This window comes from Habropoda laboriosa, unplaced genomic scaffold (assembly GCF_001263275.1).
Source record: "Habropoda laboriosa isolate 0110345459 unplaced genomic scaffold, ASM126327v1 scaffold15, whole genome shotgun sequence".
Classification (NCBI taxonomy): Eukaryota; Metazoa; Arthropoda; class Insecta; order Hymenoptera; family Apidae; genus Habropoda; species Habropoda laboriosa.
The window spans coordinates 1,055,141-1,079,382 of NW_017100141.1; the positions used below are offsets into that span (position 1 = coordinate 1,055,141).

A 24,242-nucleotide genomic window follows, 5' to 3' on the forward strand; every position below is an offset into this window, starting at 1 on the left:
TTGTTTAAGCATATGCAGAGGATATTTTTATTTATCACCACGTTCACTTCTAAATAATTTACAAATTGAAAGAAATACGAAATTACGAAGGAAAGAAATAGGGGTAGACCAGGATAGTACTAGAAAAATGAGTTACACAAGGATAGCACTTAAGAAACAGGTTAGACAAGGAAATCAACAGGAGTAGAGAAGGATAGCATTAGAGTAATGAGTTAGACAAAGAAAGGTATGTGGATAGACAAGGACAGAAAAAAACAACGGGCGAGATTAACGCCATCTAGCGTCAGGTGACGCGAACTACGATTTTTTAATAGGAACACATGATATACACAGAGGTATTAGACAAGGAAAGCACTAGTGTGCGACAAGGACAGAGAGAGAACGCTTCCCATTGGCTGGCGGGCCGCTGAGCTCCGCCACTCAAGGCCCCAGCCACGTGGTCCGGTGAAAAATCATTAATAACTCGATAATTAGGACGATTTTGTGAACTTTTAGAATTGAAGAATAAAGTGTGGACCTTTAGCAACTTTCACATATAGTTTTTAGTGCTCTGAAACCTTTCAGTAATTAGTTATTAACAATTTTAGTACGGGATGTCGGGAACCATACCGCACATCCTTCAGGTTTTTCATTAATTTCGCAGCTTTATACAAATAATTTATGCACTTTCATACGTGCGTCCGAAAGGCTATTCCTTTAGCTACTTTCTCGTTATATTTTCATTAACATGTTCGTCGTAGTTTGCGAGATATTAAGCATTATTTGGGTAAGTACTACACTCGTCGTATTCAAACGTAAAACATTTCCGTAATTTTTATTAATAACTCGATAATTAGGATGATTATGTGAACTTTTAGAATTGAAGAATGAAGAATGGACCTTCGGCAACTTTCTCATGTAGTTTTTAGTGCTCTGAAACCTTTCAATAATTAGTTATTAGCAATTTTAGTACGCGATGTCAGGAACGATACCGCACACTCTTCTAGTTTTTCAATAATTTTGTAGTTTTGCACAAATATTTTATATACTTTCATATATGCGTTCGAAAGGCTATTCCTTTAGCTAGCTTCTCGTTATATTTTCATTAACATGTTCGTCGTAGTTTGCGAGATATTAAGCATTATTTGGGTAAGTACTACACTCGTCGTATTCAAACGTAAAACATTTCCGTAATTTTTATTAATAACTCGATAATTAGGATGATTTTGAAAACTTTTAGAATTGAAGAATAAAGTGTGGACCTTCAGCAACTTTCTTATGTAGTTTTTAGTGCTCTGAAACCTTTCAATAATTAGTTATTAGCAATTTTAGTACGCGATGTCAGAAACGATACCGCACACTCTTCTAGTTTTTCAATAATTTTGTAGTTTTGCACAAATATTTTATAAACTTTCATATATGCGTTCGAAAGGCTATTCCTTTAGCTAGCTTCTCGTTATATTTTCATTAACATGTTCGTCGTAGTTTGCGAGATATTAAGCATTATTTGGGTAAGTACTACACTCGTCGTATTCAAACGTAAAACATTTCCGTAATTTTTATTAATAACTCGATAATTAGGATGATTTTGAAAACTTTTAGAATTGAAGAATAAAGTGTGGACCTTCGGCAACTTTCTCATGTAGTTTTTAGTGCTCTGAAACCTTTCAATAATTAGTTATTAGCAATTTTAGTACGCAATGTCAGGAACGATACCGCACACTCTTCTAGTTTTTCAATAATTTTGTAGTTTTGCACAAATATTTTATAAACTTTCATATATGCGTTCGAAAGGCTATTCCTTTAGCTAGCTTCTCGTTATATTTTCATTAACATGTTCGTCGTAGTTTGCGAGATATTAAGCATTATTTGGGTAAGTACTACACTCGTCGTATTCAAACGTAAAACATTTCCGTAATTTTTATTAATAACTCGAAAATTAGGATGATTTTGAAAACTTTTAGAATTGAAGAATAAAGTGTGGACCTTCGGCAACTTTCTCATGTAGTTTTTAGTGCTCTGAAACCTTTCAATAATTAGTTGTTAACAATTTTAGTACTGGCTGTCGGGAACGATACCGCATACCGTCGTGTACCTTTGCGGTTTTTCAATAATTTCACTACTTTCTACTAAATTCTCGTGCAACTAACTAGACGCATCTGAAGGGCAACTCTTTTGGCTATATTCTCATATCATTTTCGTTAACATATTCGGTTTAGTTTACGAGTTATTAAACATTATATGGGAGCGTCCCCTATTCATCGTTCTCGAGTATACCTGACTGTTATGAACAATTGCCAATATCTAATAAACCACATAACTTACGCGTATAAGAATTATTGCAGAATATAGATAAAAGTCCATTCTTCATTCTTCAATTCTAAAAGTTCACATAATCATGCTAATTATCGAGTTATTAATAAAAATTACGGAAATGTTTTACGTTTGAATACGACGAGTGTAGTACTTACCCAAATAATGCTTAATATCTCGCAAACTACGACGAACATGTTAATGAAAATATAACGAGAAGCTAGCTAAAGGAATAGCCTTTCGAACGCATATATGAAAGTTTATAAAATATTTGTGCAAAACTACAAAATTATTGAAAAACTAGAAGAGTGTGCGGTATCGTTCCTGACATCGCGTACTAAAATTGCTAATAACTAATTATTGAAAGGTTTCAGAGCACTAAAAACTACATGAGAAAGTTGCCGAAGGTCCATTCTTCATTCTTCAATTCTAAAAGTTCACATAATCATCCTAATTATCGAGTTATTAATAAAAATTACGGAAATGTTTTACGTTTGAATACGACGAGTGTAGTACTTACCCAAATAATGCTTAATATCTCGCAAACTACGACGAACATGTTAATGAAAATATAACGAGAAGCTAGCTAAAGGAATAGCCTTTCGAACGCATATATGAAAGTTTATAAAATATTTGTGCAAAACTACAAAATTATTGAAAAACTAGAAGAGTGTGCGGTATCGTTCCTGACATTGCGTACTAAAATTGCTAATAACTAATTATTGAAAGGTTTCAGAGCACTAAAAACTACATGAGAAAGTTGCCGAAGGTCCACACTTTATTCTTCAATTCTAAAAGTTCACAAAATCGTCCTAATTATCGAGTTATTAATGATTTTTCACCGGACCACGTGGCTGGGGCCTTGAGTGGCGGAGCTCAGCGGCCCGCCAGCCAATGGGAAGCGGTCTCTCTCTGTCCTTGTTTGCTAAAAGTCCATTCTTCATTCCTCAATTCTAAAAGTTTACAGAATCATCCTATTTATCGAGTTATTAATGATTTTTCACCGGCCCACGTGGCTGAGGCCTTGAGTGGCGGAGCTCAGCGGCCCGCCAGCCAATGGGAAGCGTTCTCTCTCTGTCCTTGTCGCACACTAGTGCTTTCCTTGTCTAATACCTCTGTGTATATCATGTGTTCCTATTAAGAAATCGTAGTTCGCGTCACCTGACGCTAGATGACGTTGATCTCGCCCGTTTTTTTCTGTCCTTGTCTATCCACGTACCTTTCCTTGTCTAACTCATTGCTCTAATGCTATCCTTCTCTACCCCTATTTCTTTCCTTGTCTAACCCTTTTTCTCTAGTGCTATCCTCGTCTCCCTCTCTTTCTTTCCTTATCCAACTCATTGTTTTCAATCCCCGCTAACAATTATCCGTTATCATTTGTTTATTATAACGTCTCACCCATCGTTTTCACAGATAACACAATAATTGTACCAGTGCATCTTCTGGAATACAACGACAAAGGCAATGTTTAAAAATATTACATTAGCGTTTTATTAGATAAAATGTACAAGTTACCTACGCTCGAAGTAAGAATGCTATATTAGACTAATTCGTTCGACTTTACACGTGAATTAAATTCGCTGTGTTACGCTTAACAAATCCTCCAATGACTAAAGAAAAGGACGACGGCAGGGGCTGGGTGGGAGAGAATATAGGTACAGGGAAAGGTACGACGGAAGACAAAGAGGTTCTCTCGTGTGTAGATAATGGAAGCAAACCATCACCATAAATAGTTAACATTTCTCTCTCTCTCTCTCTCTCTCTCTCTCTCTCTTTCACTCTCCATCTATCTATCTATCTATCTACCTATTTATATTTATATATATATATATATCTATGTATAACGTGATTCGCGGGCCTCTTTTACTCGTATGTAACAGTGAACGTAACGGCACGCTCGTTGTGAACCCTGAAGAGGAAAAAGTACGGAAGGCTCAGTCACTGGAGGAGTCGTTTCTAACAGGAATACAAGACCGGCCAAGCAAGTAGAAGAAGAAGAAGAAGAAGGAAGAAATTGAAGTTTGGCCTGTGCTGCATTCCATTTGAAGAATTATAAAATTACGTTACGAGATAATAATTATCCTAGAGGGGCTTATGATAGGTGATAATCAGGAGACGGTTCAGCTACAGATTCCGTAGTGAACAATGGATTTGGGAACTCTGGTGGATGTGGCAGTGGTCCAGCAGTCTTCGGCTGGCGACGATACGCCATTAGCCAGCACGATACAGCAATAGCTACAGCAACCAGTGCCAGAAGTGCTGTAATTACCAGTGCTATCACAAAGCCGACCATTGATACGCATATGTCTTCCACTCTTTGAGCTGAAGCAACTGAAACACACGAACAAGAAGAAATTAGTCGAATTTACAGAGATCTTCTTTATCTTCTTCTTCTATTTTTGTGATGCACGGTTTTGACTGAGTTTCTCGGAACTGTATCGGGGTAACGCTTGAATCGGAAGCAATCAAGGATCGACGTTGCTCAGAGAAGAAACTTAATTAAAAATGGCGGATGACTGGATGACAGTACAGAGAGTGACACGAGGATGAAGAAATAGGGCTGCTTAAGGGTTTGAGGAAGGTGAACTTTGGGTTATGACTGTGTAGAAGAGCCCGTGGATGCGGTGGCAGTCGACGTCGGGGTATTTGCTCGGTTTGACTGTTAACGTAACGAAAGGGCTCATCCGCTGAAAACGCTCAGCGGCGTGGCTGGATTTTTCCATCGCCCGTCTCGGGGCTGTGGCTGGCTGGTGCGTAGATTCTTAAAGCTTGATAGAGGAATAGGCACCGCCTGGGAACTCTGAGCCCTTATCAGGGCGGCTACATTACATGTGTAGAAGAGTCCAGTGCGAGTGACGGTGAGAGTTTCCGATTAGTTGTGGACACAGATAAGATTAAGACTTGAAAGGCAAAGATTCGAGGGTGTGAAATACTGCTCGAACTTACTCTCAGCTGGATCTGCTGTGAACCTCTCTTCTCTCCTCTCCAGAGTGAATATCAGATTCGACTGGATCGTTATCTCTTCTCGAAGTTGGCCCTCGAAGCTGTCCGTGACGCTCAATGCTGTGTCGTTTGGATTCGAGACGTCTCTTCGTCGACGACCGAACGCGTTGTATCCTCGACAATTTACCTGAAGAAAGAAGAAGAAATTAGAATCACGTATGCCTTTTATTCGATGATTAGAGAAGAGATACTAACGGGTTGACAGCGGCCGAAACACACTCGAATATTGCACTGGAATCGTATGTTATCGCTACTTGGGAACTTGAACGCGTTGAAACTAGCCATCAACGTCTGTGTCTCTGGATTCTGCTCCCATTCGCCGAATATCGTTGGATCTGTCGCACAACCGTTCTCGTCTGTCACTATGTACTCGTTCTCCAAGTTGTCCTCCATCGTTTTCGCCACGCAATTTCGGGCGAAGCCGCCGTAGATCGCTGGAAGATGGAAATTAATTCTGAAGAAAGCTGACCGAATTGTAACGCTGGAGGATCGAGATTAATTCGTGAAGGAAGTTTATTAAATTGTAACGCTGGAAGATCGAGATTAATTAATTTTGAAGAAAACTGACCGAATTGTAACGTTGGAGGATCGAAACGAATCCCGATGAAAATTGGTCGAATTGGAAAGTATCGAAAAAATTGTATATATTCTTACTTGACGGTTGAACTTCCACTTGCAGCATCAGATAATCTCCAATTTCAGCGGAGTTAATTTCGTTCCCATTCTGAGTGACGATCTTCATTAAACAAACTGGCGGAGGACCGGTGTTTGCAATGGTTCCAGCAGTGGTCAGCATAGACACGTTGAAACCAAGAGTAACATTTTGTTCTCCGGTTTGATATATGCATTTGATGTGATACGCTTGTGTCTTGTATGTCATTAATTTCGGATGCTTCTGTATGACCAATACGAAGCTGGCTTGTCCCTGAAAGTTAAACGCGTATCATTTTTCACGTGTTTAAAGAAACCTCGAAAATCGGAAAAGTTCAAAGCGAAAGAAACTTACGTTTACGTGAATTAATCCACAATTTCCGAACGCCACCTTGAAGATCTCTGTCTTGTGCATGGTCTCTGCTGGAATTGAAACAACCCTTCTGCACTGTTCGTCTTTGCTATGGCCTTTGACGTAAAGAACACCGTCGAATTCTTGATCGTGAAGATGAATCTCGACTTGGACCCCGTCGGAGAGACAACTGACAACCATTTCTGGCCTGGGGAAGTCTGTACGCCATCGGTTCTTGTCGTCTATTGCGTAGAAATTCGGTTAATCTACCGAGTTAACGTGAAAAAGACAGTTGAGACTTACAGCACTGGGTGTAAGCATTCCCAATGTAACCGTTGATGCATATGCAAATAGCTTGGTGACGAGTAGCATTGCAAAGTGCGTAAAGGCCGCATAATTGGCTCATGCAAGGATCTTCACAGGTTTGGCTGGTCTTGTCGCAGTATCTGTTATCAGCGCAGTCATCGTCGAGCCTACATTCCATTATATCCACTGAAAAATGGAAACAGTATTAATCGAAGAAGTGTTTTTATACGGAAGATTATCGAAGGGATATTCGAAACTGAAGAAATTCAAGTTAATGTGAGATATGGAGTAATGACGAAGTGTGGTCGTTAGTAACGAAGACGTTAAACGAATAAACTTTTATCGTGGAATATAGAATAACTGTGAATTATGGTCGCTGGTAACGAAGATGTTGATGCGATGTTAAATTGTATTAAAGAAGGATTTTTCTCGTACCTAATTTACAATGGCCATTGGAATCAAGCCTGTATCCATGCTGAGTTGGACACACACAGTGGCCATGCTCGTCGATGATCATACCGTTCTCCAGATCACAGACACAGTATCCTTCGTCGTTGATGATCATTCCAGACTGTTTTCGACAAGGAATACACACTTCAGTTTCGTCCTTAGCTGATCCTGGTGGACAGATACAGTTGCCATATTCGTCGAGGACTTGGTCTTTCTCCACTGAACACACGTTTGCTGTGAAATAAGAAGATTTATTGAGAAAATATTCTTGGAATGTTGAATCATCGTTTGTTAGAAGTAATTACTTTTGTCACAACGGACGACAGCGTTTCCTCTGTAGCCAGGAATACATTCGCAGATCATGGTTCTCACAGGTGAGGTGTCCAACACTTTGCAATCTGCGTTTACTCCGCAAGGCTCGATCTTCACGCAAGGATTGATGCAGTCGCCGTTGAAGCAGGCGGTTTGCGATGGACACTCGTTGTCTGCCTTACACTTCTCTGTCACTGAAATAAAAGAATAACATTTAGAATTGAAATTAAATTTCTCCGTCCCTAAAATAATAAAAATTAAAATTCTCTGCCACGAAAATAATAAAAATTAAAACTCTCCGTCGTTAAAATAATAAAAATTAAAATTCTCTGCCACTGAAATAGTAAAAATTAAAACTCTCTGTCGTTAAAATAGAAAAATATTAAAATTCCCCGTCACTGAAATAATAAAAATAAAAGTTGTCTGTCACTGAAATAGAAAAAAGTAAAATTCTCTGCCACTAAAATAAAAGAAAATGAAAATTGAAGAAAGAAAATAATTGACAAAGATAAAAATTGCAAATTATTAATTCTTACGTTTGGTGCATCCCACTTTGGTGTCCCCAATGAAGCCAGGAGGGCAAGCACACTCAACCACGTGATTATACACGTTGCAATCCATGTTTCCTGTGCAAGGACTCTCCGCACATGGATTCTCACACCGGTTGTTGATGCAAGCTTTATTCGTGGGACAGTCAGAGTTGCTCCTGCAGCCAAGAAGAACACAGGAGACCCTTGGATTGCCTCCATATCCAGGTGGACATTCACAGATCGCTTTGTGATTGATTCCATGGCAGTCTGCTCCCTTGCCACAGGTAGATAGAGATGGTGAACAAACTGGGAGGCAATTGTGCTGCACACACGTGTGGGATCCGCTGCAATCGCCGTCTGTACGACACCCAGCCACTGAAAAATACGAAATAAAAAGTGAATAATCAATTTTCAAGAGAAACTACCAAAAACTTCAAAAATTTGAAATCAAACGTGAAACTTCCTTTCCTTTTTTGCCATTTCCTCCGTCATTTTCATCCTTTGAAACCATTGAAATTGCATACAAAAATTTCTCCCACCGTACAGAAGTTACGGAAGATAATTAAATACCCTGCTTTACATCTCCCACCCTGCATATTCCCAAAAACAAACCCCATTTACCTTTCGTGCACACCACGTCAGGGTTCCCATCGTATCCCAGAATACACGAGCAAATCGGCTTGTGATTAGCAACGCTACAGTCCGCGTTAGGTCCACAAGCGCAAGGATTCCTGCACACAGCGTTCACGCAGGACTTCTCCGAAGGACAATCTCCATCTCTGGTGCACTCTATCTCCAATATCGGCTTGGTAGCTCTGCAAGTACCGCTTCCACTACTCACATAACCGCTAGGACACACGCAGACCATGGTACGAACAGGAGAAGTAGGAAGAACCCTGCATTCAGATGGTTCGCTGCAAGGCTCCACCACGGTGCAAGGATTCTGACACTTGTTGTCGAAGCAGGCGAGCAAACCAGGACAATCCGTGTCTTCCTTACACTCTGGTCGAGCTTCTGGTTTGCAGTTTATGTAAGGATTGCCTATATGTTGAGCAGGACAACGACAGATCGGTAGATGATTGAAGACTCTGCATTCTGCCAGAGACGAGCAAGGATTGCTGTGAACGCAAGGATTGATGCACTGCATGTTGATGCAAGAGTGATCTCCTGGACAGTCTCCGTTGCTGTAGCAGCCGATCACTCTGCAACGATCCAGAGGATTTCCGTGGTAGCCTTTGCGACATTTACAGTCTGCTTTGTGGTTGTTAGGGAAGCATTCGGCGTTCACTCCGCAACTGTCGGACACTAGACAAGGATTCACGCAGTTGTTGTTCACGCAGCTCTTGTCCAACGAGCATTCGCTGTCTCTGCGACATTCTACCGAGTAACAGGCGATGTCTGGATTGCCTTGGTAGTTCTCCTCGCAGGAGCAGATGGGTTTGTGGTTGCGTACGTAGCAGGCCGCGTTCGTGCCGCAGTTGCAAGGATTTCTGCACTGTCTGTTGATGCAGGATTCTCCGTCGCTGCACTCGTCGTTCGTTGTGCAGGTGCCGATCACTGTTAGTTGGACTGAGAGAAGAATTGTGTTATAGTTTTTGGCGAACAGTTGTGTGACTTGGGTGTAGAGACGAATTTTTTTCGAATTTTAGGGGCAATCGAAATTTTATTTGAAAAGAACGAAGGCGGATCAATTATTGAAATAATTTCTATTACTGGCGATGACCTTTTGCCATTTTTCTGGGAGCCTGTGAACGCTATCGCGATAGAAACTCGGTGGAGTTTGAATGAAGAGTGAATCCAGTCGGAGAGAATTCATTTCTACTGCTAGAAAAATAGAGAAGTAGGAAAGTAAAAAAGTAAGAAATAGAGAAGTGAAAATATTACTTCTCGTTTGGATTGAATTGCGTTACTTTTTATCAAGCAATACGACAACGCAAGCTTTGAAATCGATTTTCTTCGAACGACACTCCCGCGTGTGTCCTTTCTCCATCAAACGCCTCAATTTCAACTCTGAAATTACTTACTTGGTCTGCAAACGCCGTCGACATCAGTGGTCCAGCCTTCAGGACAAGTGCAGGTCATGGTTCTCACAGGAACAGTGTCCAAAACGTTGCACCTTGCGTTCTCCATGCACGGTCTAATCACAGGACAAGGATCGATGCACTTGTTCTTGATGCACACCAATTTGTCAGCGCAATCCAGGTCGATTCTGCATTCTGGTTCGTCCAACTGTGTCGTTTGGCGATGTTCGCAATAGGAGTACGGATTTCCAACTGGAATATTCTCGGGACAACGACAGGTCGCTGTGTGATCTTGAACGTAGCAGATCGCATTTTGAGCGCACGGTGAATCTTCTATGCAAGGATTCACGCAACGTCCGCTGCTGCAGGCTAAGTTTCGAGGACAATCGTAATCTGCGCTGCATTCTACTCTCTCACAGTGAACTTCTGGGTTCCCTAAGTAACCTGGACCACATCGACACACGGCGCGATGGTTTTGGCCGTAGCATTCTGCGTTTATGGCGCATTTGTTCTCCAGGATGCAAGGATTCACGCATTGGCCGTTGTAGCAGGCGGCTGCGTTGTTGCATTCGCTGTCTGATTCGCAGTCCACTGGAAAAATGGATTTTTCGATGTTAGCTTGAGTAGAAATTTGGGGAGAGTTAAAGGTAGGAAATTAAATATTTTAAAAATAGGAAATTGAAAGAGGCTGCGTTGGTGCATTCGCTGTCTGCCACACAGTCCACTGAAATAGACGGATTTTTTAATATTGCCTGGAGTAGAAATTTGGAAAAATTGAAAGATAGGAAATTAAATATTTAAAAAAATAGGAAATTAAATATTTTCAAAAATTGGAAAATAGAATAGGAAATTAAAAGCGAACAGATGGATTTTTTGACATTAGTTTCGCTAGAATTTACGAAGATTTAGAAACAGGAAATGAAACACCTTTCTCTGGTGCAAATTTAACATTACATTAATTTCACCTGTGATACGACACCGCAAGTGAAGAACAATCAATATTCAAAATTCTAAAAAATAAATTTAACTTACGTTTGAAGCAACCCAGCTGAGGATTTCCAGAATATCCAGGAGGACACACGCAGGATGGATAATGATCGACGACGTTGCACTTAGCGTTGTGACCACAGTTGCAAGGATTGATGCACAAACTGTTCACACAGGCAGCGTTACCAGCGCAATCATAGTTCGAAGTACACTCAGCCACAATTTGCGCTAGATAAAATAATTTCACATTGAAAATTTTTCCTAATCAACATTTAAATGTATATCAATTTTCTTATTCGATGCTTACGTGGTATACAATTAACTCTAGCATCTCCAACGTAATTGTTAGGGCATCTGCAGACTGGATTATGGTTGTTCACGTGACAAAGTGCATTTCTGCCGCAAGGATCTTGAACGACGCAAGGATTCACGCATAGAGAATTTATGCACTGTTTGTCGCTTGAACATTCGCTAGTAGAGTAACATTCTGGTCGAATTGGTGTTTGAGGTGGGAGAGGAACTGGAATGAAAAAATTTCTTCCTTAGTAATAATTAAAGAAAAAAAGATATGTCAATTTTTTTTATAAATTTGTAAAAATTACCTCTGATACATTCGATGTAAGGATTACCAATGAACTCTGATGCACACTGACAGATTCCAGTGTGAGACGTCGCCTTGCATTGAGCATTCAATCCACATTGACTGGTCAAACAAGCCTCGATACAAGTTCCGTCCACACATTTGTCCGAATTATTGCAATCTTGATCCTGGTGACACTGTACGTCTTCCAATACTGTGAAATACAGTTTTTATCAATCGTTGTAGTTCATTTTTTTTTTTAGATATTTCGAAGTTAATTAAAATGATATTTACCAATCTTCTTGCACTGTCCATTTACATCGGTGATGGTATTCGGTGGACAGCTGCAGATCATTGTACGAAGAGGCACTGTGTTCAGCACTTTGCATTCTTGATCTCCGGAGCACATAGTCGACGAGAGGCAAGGATCTTGACATCTTGCGTTGATGCAGGCGAAGAACGATGGGCATTCGCCGTCCTCTTTGCACTCTGCTTCGATGGACACACCTTGAAGAAGAAATAACGATCGTTTTTAATATCAATTGCATCTCTATACGAACAAAAATTCTCTCGGAAGATTAAAATTACCAGTGCATTCGATGTAAGGGTTTCCAGTGGTTCCAAGAGGACAAGTGCACTTAGGCTGATGGTCTCTCGCGATGCATTTAGCAGTGTCCCCACAAGTGTCGTCCTCGCAAACAGGTCGACAAACCCTGTTCAATCTATCGCAGGCTTCATGATCGGCACAATCCTCGTTGTAATGACACACTGCAGAGATACACGCGATTCTCGGATCACCCTGTGTGCCTCGCGGACAAACGCATTGAGCTCTGTGAGAAACTGCGATGCACTGTGCACCACGACCGCATGCGATGTCTCCAACCAAGCAGGGAGTGACACAGTTGTTGTTCTGGCAAGTCTTGTCGTATGGACAGTCGCTGTCTGACTTACACTCAGCTGAAAATAATGAAATTTCCACGTTTTAATTTCGATCTTTCACGGTGAAATGGAAAATTTGGAAGAGCGAAAGGAGAGAAGAGTTGAACTTACGTCTGAAACATTGCATTTGAGGATCTCCGGCGAAATTCTGCTGACAGTGGCAAGTTGGATGATGATTCACGGTGATACACTCGGCGTTTAATCCACACTGAGTGCTCACACACGGATTTTGACAGAATTCGTTTATGCAGGCTTCGTTGGGCGCGCAATCTGTGTTCCTTACACACTCTGGGAACGAGTCAGTGTCTGTAAATGATAAAAAGGCGTTTAATTCACTACATTCAATTTTTCTATTAATTATTCATCTTCTATTCTATAAAAGAATTTCAACAATTACCCCGGTAACAATTTACGAAAGGATCTCCAGCGGTTCCTCGAGAGCAATGACACTGACGGTAGTGATTCTGAACAGAACACTCAGCGTTCGATGCGCAAGGATTAATAGTGCAAGGATTGATGCATCGTTGGTTCAAGCAAGCCATGTTAAACGTGCATTCTGTATCAATGTCGCAGACTGCTTCGATTTGTTTATCCACTAAAAGAAACAACAAATAAATATTACAATAATTACACTCTGTAAAAAATCCATTTAAAGTATATAACAGAATCGAATGAATTTTTACCTGGAATACAAGCAACAGTCGCGTCTCCAGCGAAGTTCGTCAAACATTCACAGATCATAGTTCTCATTGGCAAGGTGTCAACGACAGAACACTTGGCTCCAGCGATGCAAGGCTTCGTTTCTATGCAAGGATCTTTACAAACGCCGTTGAAGCAGCCTAATCTACTCGGACAGTCTCCGTCCACTTGACACTGTGGCTGTGGCTCGATCATTTCTGAAAGAAACACACAATTTTCAATTAAAAATTCCCTACAGTAAAAGTATGAATTCTATGCAGGAAAAAGTGAAGAAAACCGATAGTTACCCAATAGACAAGCGGTGTATGGATCGCCAACGTAGCCAGGAGGGCATCGACAATTGGGACGATGATTAATCACAGAACACTGTGCGGACGGTGGACAGTCGCAAGGATTCACACACTTCAGATCTCGACAAGCCAAAGAATAAGGACAATCGTAGTCAGTGGTACACTCTGGTCTCTCGCACGTTTGATACGGATTTCCTAAGTATCCATCGGGACAGTAGCATCTCGGTTTGTGGTATCCATCTGATCTGCAAAGTGCATTCACGCCACATTGTGTCACAGAACAGGCGTCCAAGCACTCGTTGTTGATGCAGGATTGAGTCAATGGACAGTCACTGTCTCCTCGACAACCAACTGCAAAAAAAGACAGAAATTTTTATGTAAAAATTATTTAAAAAATGGAAATAATGATTGTGATGATATTTAGAGAACGTACTCTCGCGACAGTATTGTTGAGGATTTCCAGTGAAACCTTCGTTGCAAACGCATACAGCACGGTGCAGTTGCACGTGACAGCGGCTGTTGAATCCGCAGGAGTCGAGAGTGCAAGGATCGACGCACTTTTGATTGTAACAAGTCTTGTCGTTGGGGCACTCGGAGTTCTGAGTGCACTCTGGAACTGGTTCTGCAAAAGAATGTGAAGATACAGTGTGAAAAATGTTTTAAAAATATTTAAACAGTGTAAAACATATCGATGAATTTTTAATAATATTCTGTTGCTGTAAATTACCTTCGACTGTTGGTACAGTGCACTGAATTCTTGCGTTACCAGTGAATCCAAATGGACACGAGCAGACAGGCTTATGGTTCACCGTCTGACACAACGAATTAATTCCACAGGCACCGATGCAAGGATCTCTGCATTTCTGTCCGAAACAAGCTCTGTCTCGAGGACAATCTGAGTTAATCACACACTCTGGATAGATACACACTGCAATGTCATTTCTGACTTTGCATTCGCCGTTGTAGCTGCACGGAGACGGGTTGCAAGGATCGGTTTCTGGAATGAACGAATAATATGACAATTCGGAGAAAAATTAAATTGAAGTAAACAGTTGGAGTATTTTATAGTCACCAATTTTAGTGTAACATTCTTCGAATGGATTGCCAATTAACGAAGGTGGACAGCTGCAGAGAGGACTGTGATTGATGGCCTTGCAAATAGCCTTGATACCACACACGTTCTGAGTGCAAGGATTTATGCACTTGTTGTTGATGCAAGCCTTGTCTCCTGGACAGTCTGAGCTGATCACACACTCTGGATGACAGCCAGTGAGGCTCGATGGAATTCCTTGGAGACCAGGGAGACACTTGCAGACTGCTGTGTCGCCGATCTTCTGGCAGATAGTGTTGGGACCGCAAGGAGATGGAGAACAAGGATCCCTTTCTCTGGGTGCTGATACAAAGAAGAAGAAAAATTGAAAATTATATTATTCAAAGAAGATTAATCATTCTGGAGATTTTTAATTCATGCAGGACACTACAAAGTACTTTGGTACTTTGTCCTACTCTTCCTAAAAATAAAGAAAGTTCATACGAGGATAGGTCAGAAAATTCTTCCTTTCTGAGACAGAATAGTCACCTATTACAATTGAATTATTTTCTAAAACATTATCAATGACATACGTACGTTCAGAGACAGCTTGACAGATGGTGAACGCGTCTCCAATAGTAGGCAGAGGACAAGAGCAAATAGGAATGTGATTAGACACTGTGCAGATAGCTCCAACTCCACAGGTACCAGGACAAGGATCCTGACACTTGGTCCTGATGCAAGCCTGCGATTTCGAACAGTCGGTGTTCATCAGACACTCCGGTTGACAGCCTTCGTACGGGTTTCCTCTGAAATCTGGCAGACACTCGCAATAGGCACTGTTGTACCTTTCTCTGCAGTAAGCGTTGACTCCGCAAGGCGATGGACTGCATGGTCTCGATGGTGTCGGTGGTTCTGGAGATACTACAATAAAATCCAACACACAAGACAGAATTAACATCCCCCTTCGAAAACATTGCACTGAGAGTTATTGAAAGAGAAGAAAAATTGCGTGATCGTGAGAAGAGTTATTTTACAAAAATGTACATAAACGTATGAACGGAGATGCACGTGAGAGAAAATTGATAGAGAATGGAGAACGTGTGTGAACAGTACACTACTTGAAACTGGGAATAGTGGTAGGTACTCTACCTAAAATCCTCATGCAATCTGTCTATGTATCATACAATATATACTTCTCTATGTACAATATATACAGACAGCTAAAAGGAAACAGAAAAGCAAATTCAATGAAATATCCTCTTGAAGGAGGAAACATTAGAACAAATGAACAATCGCGGTGTCATCTCTCGTTCTCGGAGAAGAAAACAATAATTTCTCGTTTCGATTATCCACGCAGGATTATTCCTTACTCTTGGCCACGGAACAACTAGTGAACGGATCTCCTGTGTATCCCTCGGGACACACGCAACGGATGTAATGCAGGGTAACTTGGCAGAGTGCGTTAGAGCCGCACAATCCTGAGCACGGGTCGGTGCATCTCTGCTTAACGCACGCCTGATTGCCAGGACACTCGCTGTTTATGAGACACTCGGGCCTACAGTTGGGAGGAGAGCCTGTGAACTCGGGCATACAGGCGCAGGAGGCTTTATTGTCTGGTGAAATGGTGCATTGGGAGTTTGGTCCACATGGTGAGGGCTTGCACGGATCCTGGCTGGGCTCTTCGTACAGCGTTTCTGCTCGTTGACAAATTTTATGGTTAGCGGAGTGTCTGAAAGCTCGAAGATTGGGATCAGTGCTGTCCAAAGTAAGAACTCTAGTAGACAATTCTGGACTGAATGATTAAAGAAAATTCGATATTAGAACTGTCTACAGGAGTTCAATAGATATTCATTGGACACAGGGTCAGCATTGAGGTCTCTTCAGCGAACTCTTCCAAAGCATCTTCTTCCACTTTGCTCTTATAATTATTGAAGAAACAGCTTCACAGATGGACAGCACTGATTCACAGGGTCTTCTCCAGGCTACTTACTCATAGGGAAACAGCTGACGAACGGGTCACCGGAGTACTGTTCAGGGCAACTGCAAATAGGGTTGTGATTTCTCACGGTGCATAGTGCACCCTGACCACAGGCGTTTTCACAAGGGTTCTGGCATCTCTCGTTGACGCAAGCTCTGTTCTGCTCGCAGTCAGAGTTCACTAGACACTCTGGTCTACAGCTGGGTGGAGTTCCGAAGTATCCAGGGAGGCAAGAGCAAGAAGCTTGCTCGCTAAACTCGCGACAGATGCTGTTGGGTCCGCAGGGTGTGGGTTCACAGGGTTTCACACGCTCTGTTATTATGTGACAGGTAGAACATTCATTAGTGAACAATCACTAGGGTGTAATTCTTCTTGAGAATTAATCAGGGACAGTTGCACTTACTTCTAACAGGTTTACAGAGGGTAAATGGATCTCCTTCGTGGTTCTCCACGCAACTGCAAGTAGGAATGTGATTAACCACCATGCACTCTGCGTTCTGACCACAGATTCCGGTGCAAGGGTCCACGCATTTGTTGTTGGAGCAGGCTCTGTCGTAGGTGCAGTCTGAATTTTGGACACACTCTGGTCGACAGCCTTGGTAGGGATCGCCACGGTATTCGGTTATGCAACTGCACACACCGTTTCGACAGAGAGCGTTTGGACCACAGGGTGATGGGTTGCATGGGTCAGAGGTCACTGGGAGGGCTGCTGCATTGTTTTAAAGAACATAGCAAGAATCAGCCGTTGCTCTAGCTCTGACCATAAAGTATCCTCGATCAAATGAAACATATTCTTACATGTGGGCATTGGACGGCAGCTAGTGAACGGATCACCAGTGTACTCTCTAGGACAGGTGCAGACAGGTGTATGATTGATCACGTTACAAAGAGCACCAGCTCCACACGATCCTGGACAAGGATCTCTACACTTCTCCCTGATGCAAGACTTGTCACTGATACAATCTGAGTTGATGGAACACTCTGGTCTACAGTTCGGAGCTGAGCCAACGTAATTAGGCAAACAGGAGCAGGATGGAGTGCCTCCTGTGTCCTGACACTGTGAGAATGGTCCACAGGGTGATGGAACGCAGGGGTTCACGGGTACAGGTGGTAGTGTTGCTAAAATAGGACACCAGGTCAATGACTCCTTTCGTAAATACGATTCCAAGCTAGTACTTTCTTGGATCGTTCACTTACTGGTCACGTCGAAGCATTTTACGAACGGATCTCCAGTTTGACCAGAGTTACAGCTACAAATGGGACTGTGATGGAAGGTCTCGCATCTTGCGCTTATTCCACAAACTCCGGGACAAGGATCAACGCATTTCTGGTTCACGCAAGCTCTATTGTTCCCGCATTCTGTGCTCACTACGCATTCTGGTCTGCATCTTGGAGGAGTACCCTTGAAACTGGCCTGACAAGAGCAACTTGCCTGGCCATTTACGTTGCGACACTGACTATTGGGTCCACAGGGCGATGGTTCGCAAGGATTCGAGGGACTTGGTGCAGCTGTTATATCACGTCATCGTTAGATCACGTTCTATACAATTATAGAGAACATGTTCTAAAATTTAGGAAGGACTTACGAGGTTGCTCGAATATACCACAGCTTCTGAAGGGATCTCCGGAGTAACCTGACCTACAGCTGCAAGCTGGAATGTGATTCACCACCTGACAGTCAGCATTGAAGCCACAAGTTCCTGGACAGGGATCCTGACACTTGTTCCTCATGCAAGCTCGATTGAATGGGCAGTCAGAGTTAATGAGACACTCTGGCCTACAGTTTTCGTACGGGTTACCGTAGAAATCAGGCAAACATGTGCATTGCGCTGTGCCATAGGATTCGCGACAAACTGCGTTGGGTCCGCAAGGAGATAGTTGACATGGGTTCAGTTTTTCTGGGATATCTTCGACTACAAGAGGAACAGAACAGCGAAATCAATTTTCTTCGGTCCAGACCTAGAGATGAATGGTGTGATAGAGGAAACTCTTACTTGGCTGAGGTGTACATTGCACAAATGGATTTCCAGTGAAACTACTAGCACAAGTACACATAGGTGTGTGACTAATGGTCCTACACTCTGTGTTCCTGCCACAGGAACCCGGACAAGGGTCTCTGCACTTCTGGTTGATGCAAGCTTGTTGCGTCGGGCACTCTGTGTTGCTCACACACTCTGGTTTACAGTTTGGTGGGGTTCCTATGAACTCTGAGAGGCAAGAACACGAGGGCGAGTTGTTGATCACCTGACACTGGGCGTTTGGACCACAGGGTGATGGTTGACAAGGGTTCACTGGGACATCTGGTTCTTTTGCTGCAAGGGAAGTAACATTCTATCAAGCTATCCTTCGAGAAATGGGAGGAAAAAGGAGTAAGAACGAGTCTTACTTTGAGGAACACACTGAACGAATGGATCTCCGGTGTATTGTTCGAAGCAGCTGCACACAGGATTGTGATTGATCACAGAACACTGTGCGGAAAATCCACAAGCACCGAGACAAGGATCTATGCACTTCTGATTGCTGCAAGCTCTGTTACGAGGGCAATCAGAGCTCACGACACACTCTGGTCTACAGGATGGCGGTATTCCTTTGAATCCAGTGACGCAACTACAGACAGCTTGGCCATTGGAGGAACGACAGTGACTGTTTGGACCGCAGGGTGATGGATTGCATGGGTCGACAATAGCAGTTTCTGTACGACATTAACAAGCACGTTCGTTCTAAAAGTTCGCTGAAAAGGGGACCAATTAGGGGACCAACCTTGAATAGGATTACACGAAAGGAACGCATTGCCTGTCGTGTTCCTAGGACAGCTGCACATAGGCAGATGATTGACCACGTTGCACTCTGCGTTCAATCCGCAGGTTCCTATACACGGGTTCCTACATTTGTGTAAAATGCAAGCTTCGTTTCGGGAACAGTCTGTGTTGATGACACACTCGGGGCGACAGATAGAGTAGGGATCTCCCAAGTATCCAGGTACACAAAGACACCTTCCGTTGTTGCACTGAGCGTTCGGTCCACATGGTGACGGATTGCACGGGTCAGTTGGAGCTTCCGTGACTGGAAAAAACGGGTCAATGTAGAGATTCGAATGTGACATCGTCTGGAATACATCGGCGAATTTCTTCGGCTTACTGGATGGTGGAGGATTAGGTGAACAGCTGACGAAGGGATCGCCGGTGTATCCTTCAGGACAAGTGCAAGCTGGAGTGTGATTTACAACCGTGCAACGTGCATTCACTCCGCAGGAACCTGGACATGGGTCTCTACACCTCTCACGAAGGCAAGATCTGTCTGCTGTGCAGTCTGAATTGATGGAACACTCTGGTCGACAGTTTGGTGGCACTCCAATGTAGTTGTTCATGCAAGTGCAGACTGGTGTGTCACCGATAGCCTTGCACATTGCGTTTGTACCACACGGAGATGGTACACACGGGTCTTTCGTGTACTGGTCTTCAGGTTTGGGCACTGGAAGAAGAATCATTGAAGCACAGGTTCACACAGCAGAGACTTCTTAGGAAAACTCGTGAAAGAAGTATTCTTCGTGGCTTACTTGGAGCTGGGAAACAGTAGACGAATGGATCTCCTGTTAAACCACTTCCACAGCTACAAATAGGACTATGATAGACCACCTTGCACTGTGCATTTCGACCACAGGTGCCAGGACATGGATCCTTGCACTTCTGGTTGATGCAAGCAAGGTTCGAGTTGCATTCCGAGTTCACTACGCATTCTGGTCTACAACTTGGTGGGGTTCCTACGTATTGAGACATGCAAGAGCACACAGCCTGGCCATTTACGTTCTGACACTGGCTGTTTGGACCGCAAGGTGACGGCTGACAGACGTCTCGTTCTTCTTCTTCGACTGTGTAACATTGGAATTGTAATTCCACTGGAAAAAAGCGAAATTCGAACGAAATTCCTGGACTACTCACTCGTGGGTATCTTATAGACACAGTTTACGTAAGGATCTCCGGTGTATTGAGGGATACAAGTGCATACAGGTAGATTATTCACCACCTGGCAGTTGGTGTTAGCGCCGCAAGAACCGGGACAAGGATTCTGGCACTTGGATCTGATACAAGCCAAATGAGAGGGACAGTCTGACGATCTTGTGCATTCTGGTCGACATCCTTCGTAAGGATTGCCTATGTATTCAGCTAAACAGGCGCAGGAGCTGAAGCCATTCTGCTCACGGCAAATGGCGTTAGCTCCGCAGGGAGAAGGTTGACAGGGGCGTGCTGGAACCATTGTATCCGCTATAAGGAAGAAGAATTTTCAATGAAACCTGACCGTCCATTAAACTCCTATTTCTCCAAGATGGTCTTCGAGAGACTTACGTTGCTTGACGAAGCACTGAACGAAAGGATCTCCCGTGAAATCCTTGGCACAAGTGCACGATGGTACATGATTCAACACGCGACACTCGGCATTAGAGCCACAGGAACCTGGACATGGGTCTCTGCACTTGCGATTGATGCAAGCTAAATGACTACTGCATTCACTGTTGCTGATACACTCTGGTCTACAGTTTGGAGGAGTGCCAATGAATTCTGCCTTGCACGAACAGGATGGAGAATTGTTCGTCACTTGACAGACTGCGTTGGGACCACATGGTGATGGTTGACAGGGATTTGTTGGTTGCACTGGTTCTTCAGCTTTAAAAGAATCCGGAGAATGAGCCTCTACTCCTCGATTCAAGATGATATCATTGAATTGGATAAAAATAGAGGACACCTACATCTAGGTAGACAACGAACGAAGGGATCTCCGGTGAACACTGGAGGACAGCTGCAAATGGGATTGTGATTGACCACTTGACACCTAGCAGACACTCCACAAGATCCAGGACATGGATCCCTACACTTCAGGTTCACGCAAGCCTCGTTCAATGGACAGTCACTGTTAACTATACATTCTGGACGACAGGCTGGTGGATTTCCAATGTATCCAAGGACACACGAACAGACTGCCTGTCCACTGAAGTCCTGACATCTACTATTGGGACCACAGGGTGATGGATTGCAGGGTTCTACCACAACTGGGTCTACAAAACGAAAGATTCCTTGATGGTCCTGTCACTGGTAGCTTCTGGACATTCAGTGACACTGTGATGGAGTGTTGATAATTTACCTTTCACCGGGTGGCACGTAGTGAATGCATTTCCTGACATTCCATCGGGACAACTGCACATAGGAGTATGATTAATCACCACACACTCGGCGTTCTGACCACAGACACCGATACAAGGGTCGAAACACTTGTTCCGGTTGCAAGCTTTGTCGAGAGGACAGTCTGGGTTCTGTACACACTCTGGTCGACATCCATAATATGGATCACCGCGGTATTCTGATAGACAAGAGCAGGTACCATCACGACAGACTGCGTTTGAGCCGCACGGTGAAGGATTGCAGGCATCTTGAGGAACGGGTTGTGAAGCTAGCAAAGAGAATTCCATCAGAAGACTTTGCTTCGAATAAATTACAAATAGACAATGATAAGAGCTTACGAGGAGATTCTATGAAGCAATTGACAAACGGATCGCCAGTGTATCCCTTGGGACAGGTGCACACAGCCATGTGGTTCACCACGAGACACTGAGCACCTGTACCACAGGATCCTGGACAAGGATCGGTACACTTCTGTCTGAGACAAGCTCTATTGCTGGCACATTCTGAGTCTATGGTGCATTCTGGTCGACAGTTCGGTGGAGATCCCATGTAATTGTCCATACAAGAACAACTTGGCAATTCTGCGTTACCCAGGACGCGACACAGGGAGAATGGTCCACAAGGTGATGGTACGCAAGGGTTCACTGGTTCAGACACCGCTGAAGAGGAATTTTACTGTCAGAAATATTCTTGGGAACCTATCAAGATGTTTCGTATCCTACTCACTTGGAACCTTGAAACATCTAACGAATGGGTCACCAGTGTATTCCATGTTACAGCTGCAAATAGGACTGTGATTGATAGCCTCACACCTGGCATTGATACCGCAAATACCTGGACAAGGATCCACGCATTTACGGTTCTTGCAGGCGCGATTCGTTGCACAGTCTGAGCTGACTGTACACTCTGGTCTGCACATGGGTGGTGTGCCCATGAATGTGGGTGAACAGGAGCAAATAGCTTGTCCATTGGACACTTTACATTGACTGTTTAGGCCACAGGGCGATGGACTGCAAGGATCAGCTGGTTTTGCTACAGAAAAATGTTTATCATAAATCTCTATTTTTTCTCTTTTGATTCTTCTTCTTCTGAAGTTACCCTAATCACTTACGAAGTGCTTGGACAATGTTACACTGAACAAATGGATCACCAGTGTATCCAAATTGACAAGTACACAGAGGAGCATGATTGACAACCTGACAGACTACGTTGTATCCACAGAATCCTGGACAAGGGTTCTGACACTTGGATCTAACGCAAGCCTGATCGGCTGTGCAATCAGAATTGATGATACACTCTGGTCTACAGCCTTCGTAGGGGTTTCCAATGTAGTCTGAGAGACATTTACAGGATGCTGCACCGTTTTGCTCGTTGCACATAGCATTCGAACCACAGGGCGATGGTACACAGGGTGTGGGTTTCTCCAATGAATCTTCGATGACTAGAAAATTATATTTCTCATGATATTTACCCCCAAAAATGGGATTTCTTCATGACTGATGATAGGGAACACGACTTACCTGGTTTTGGAACACACTGAATGAACGGATCACCAATGAAACCATAAGAACAGACACACATAGGAGTATGACTGATCACTCTGCATTCAGCATTGGAACCACACGATCCAGGACAAGGATCGCGACACTTTTGATTGATACAGGCCAAATGGGTGGAACATTCGCTGTTACTGATACATTCTGGTTTGCAATTCGGCGGAGATCCTAAAAATTCAGGTAGACAGGTGCAAGAGGGTGAATTGTTTATGACTTGGCATCGACTGTTTGCTCCGCAGGGTGATGGCACGCATGGGTTCTGAACTTGAGGTTCTTCAGCTGTCAAAGGGAATAGAAAAATGATGGAATGAATGATTTTTTAAAACGATAATAAATTTCTAATTGATCTTTGCGATTGAAATTGGCTACTCACGTCTTCTTATGCACACGGTGAATGGATCACCGGTCAGATCCGAGGGACAGCTACAAATGGGGTTGTGATTCACGACCACACACTCTGCTCTAATTCCGCAAGTACCTGGACAAGGATCTACGCATTTCTGATTGTTACATGCCATATTGGATGGACAGTCTGAGCTTAGAATACACTCTGGTCTACAATTTGGAGGAGTGTCTAGGTAGCCAGGGATGCAAGAGCAGACTGCTTGGTCGTTTATCTTTCTGCACTGGCTGTTGGGTCCACAGGGCGATGGATTACATGGATCTTTAGGCGTTTGAACTGTTCGTGGATGAATTACAATATGAATTAGACATGGTAACACTCTGAACTACCTAGGAAATGATCGTCCAATTGTACCTCGAACAGTAGAGCACACAACGAATGCGTTTCCAGAGGTTCCAGGTCGACAAGTGCAGACAGGGATATGATTCACCACAGAACACAAGGCATTCTGGCCACAAGTGCCAGAGCATGGATCGTTACACTTGCTCTTAATACAGGCTCTGTCTCTTGGACAGTCTGAATTCAGGACACACTCTGGACGACAACCTAAATAAGGATCTCCTTGATACTCTGGTAGACAAGTACAGGTCCCATCGAGACACTGGGTATTCGCTCCACAATTCAGGCAAGAATCAGCTGGTTTGTCCATTTCCACCACTTGAATAAAATTTATCAAGTGTTACATC

The 24,242-nt window shown here is 43.2% G+C and overlaps 1 protein-coding gene across 1 annotated transcript in view; it reads right to left on the minus strand.

Moving 5' to 3' along the window:
- Positions 1 to 4,091: 4,091 nt before the first annotated feature.
- Positions 4,092 to 24,242, minus strand: part of LOC108570698 — an 82,278-nt gene continuing 62,127 nt past the window's right edge. The window contains 45 exon segments of the mRNA XM_017932597.1: positions 4,092 to 4,623; positions 5,239 to 5,422; positions 5,491 to 5,729; positions 5,950 to 6,220; positions 6,302 to 6,540; positions 6,602 to 6,790; positions 7,040 to 7,288; positions 7,360 to 7,549; positions 7,886 to 8,271; positions 8,518 to 9,465; positions 9,921 to 10,508; positions 10,950 to 11,132; positions 11,212 to 11,424; positions 11,507 to 11,698; positions 11,779 to 11,991; positions 12,073 to 12,441; positions 12,535 to 12,729; positions 12,821 to 13,018; positions 13,107 to 13,319; positions 13,410 to 13,763; positions 13,846 to 14,034; positions 14,140 to 14,409; positions 14,485 to 14,805; positions 15,040 to 15,366; positions 15,816 to 16,139; positions 16,436 to 16,735; positions 16,827 to 17,132; positions 17,222 to 17,542; positions 17,621 to 17,932; positions 18,010 to 18,330; positions 18,418 to 18,735; positions 18,810 to 19,115; positions 19,184 to 19,477; positions 19,562 to 19,894; positions 19,980 to 20,285; positions 20,362 to 20,685; positions 20,767 to 21,084; positions 21,168 to 21,473; positions 21,560 to 21,865; positions 21,936 to 22,256; positions 22,324 to 22,629; positions 22,709 to 23,054; positions 23,131 to 23,432; positions 23,527 to 23,832; positions 23,911 to 24,195. Of these exon segments, the coding sequence (XP_017788086.1) occupies positions 4,385 to 4,623; positions 5,239 to 5,422; positions 5,491 to 5,729; positions 5,950 to 6,220; positions 6,302 to 6,540; positions 6,602 to 6,790; positions 7,040 to 7,288; positions 7,360 to 7,549; positions 7,886 to 8,271; positions 8,518 to 9,465; positions 9,921 to 10,508; positions 10,950 to 11,132; positions 11,212 to 11,424; positions 11,507 to 11,698; positions 11,779 to 11,991; positions 12,073 to 12,441; positions 12,535 to 12,729; positions 12,821 to 13,018; positions 13,107 to 13,319; positions 13,410 to 13,763; positions 13,846 to 14,034; positions 14,140 to 14,409; positions 14,485 to 14,805; positions 15,040 to 15,366; positions 15,816 to 16,139; positions 16,436 to 16,735; positions 16,827 to 17,132; positions 17,222 to 17,542; positions 17,621 to 17,932; positions 18,010 to 18,330; positions 18,418 to 18,735; positions 18,810 to 19,115; positions 19,184 to 19,477; positions 19,562 to 19,894; positions 19,980 to 20,285; positions 20,362 to 20,685; positions 20,767 to 21,084; positions 21,168 to 21,473; positions 21,560 to 21,865; positions 21,936 to 22,256; positions 22,324 to 22,629; positions 22,709 to 23,054; positions 23,131 to 23,432; positions 23,527 to 23,832; positions 23,911 to 24,195 (13,520 nt within the window). The 3' untranslated portion in view covers positions 4,092 to 4,384.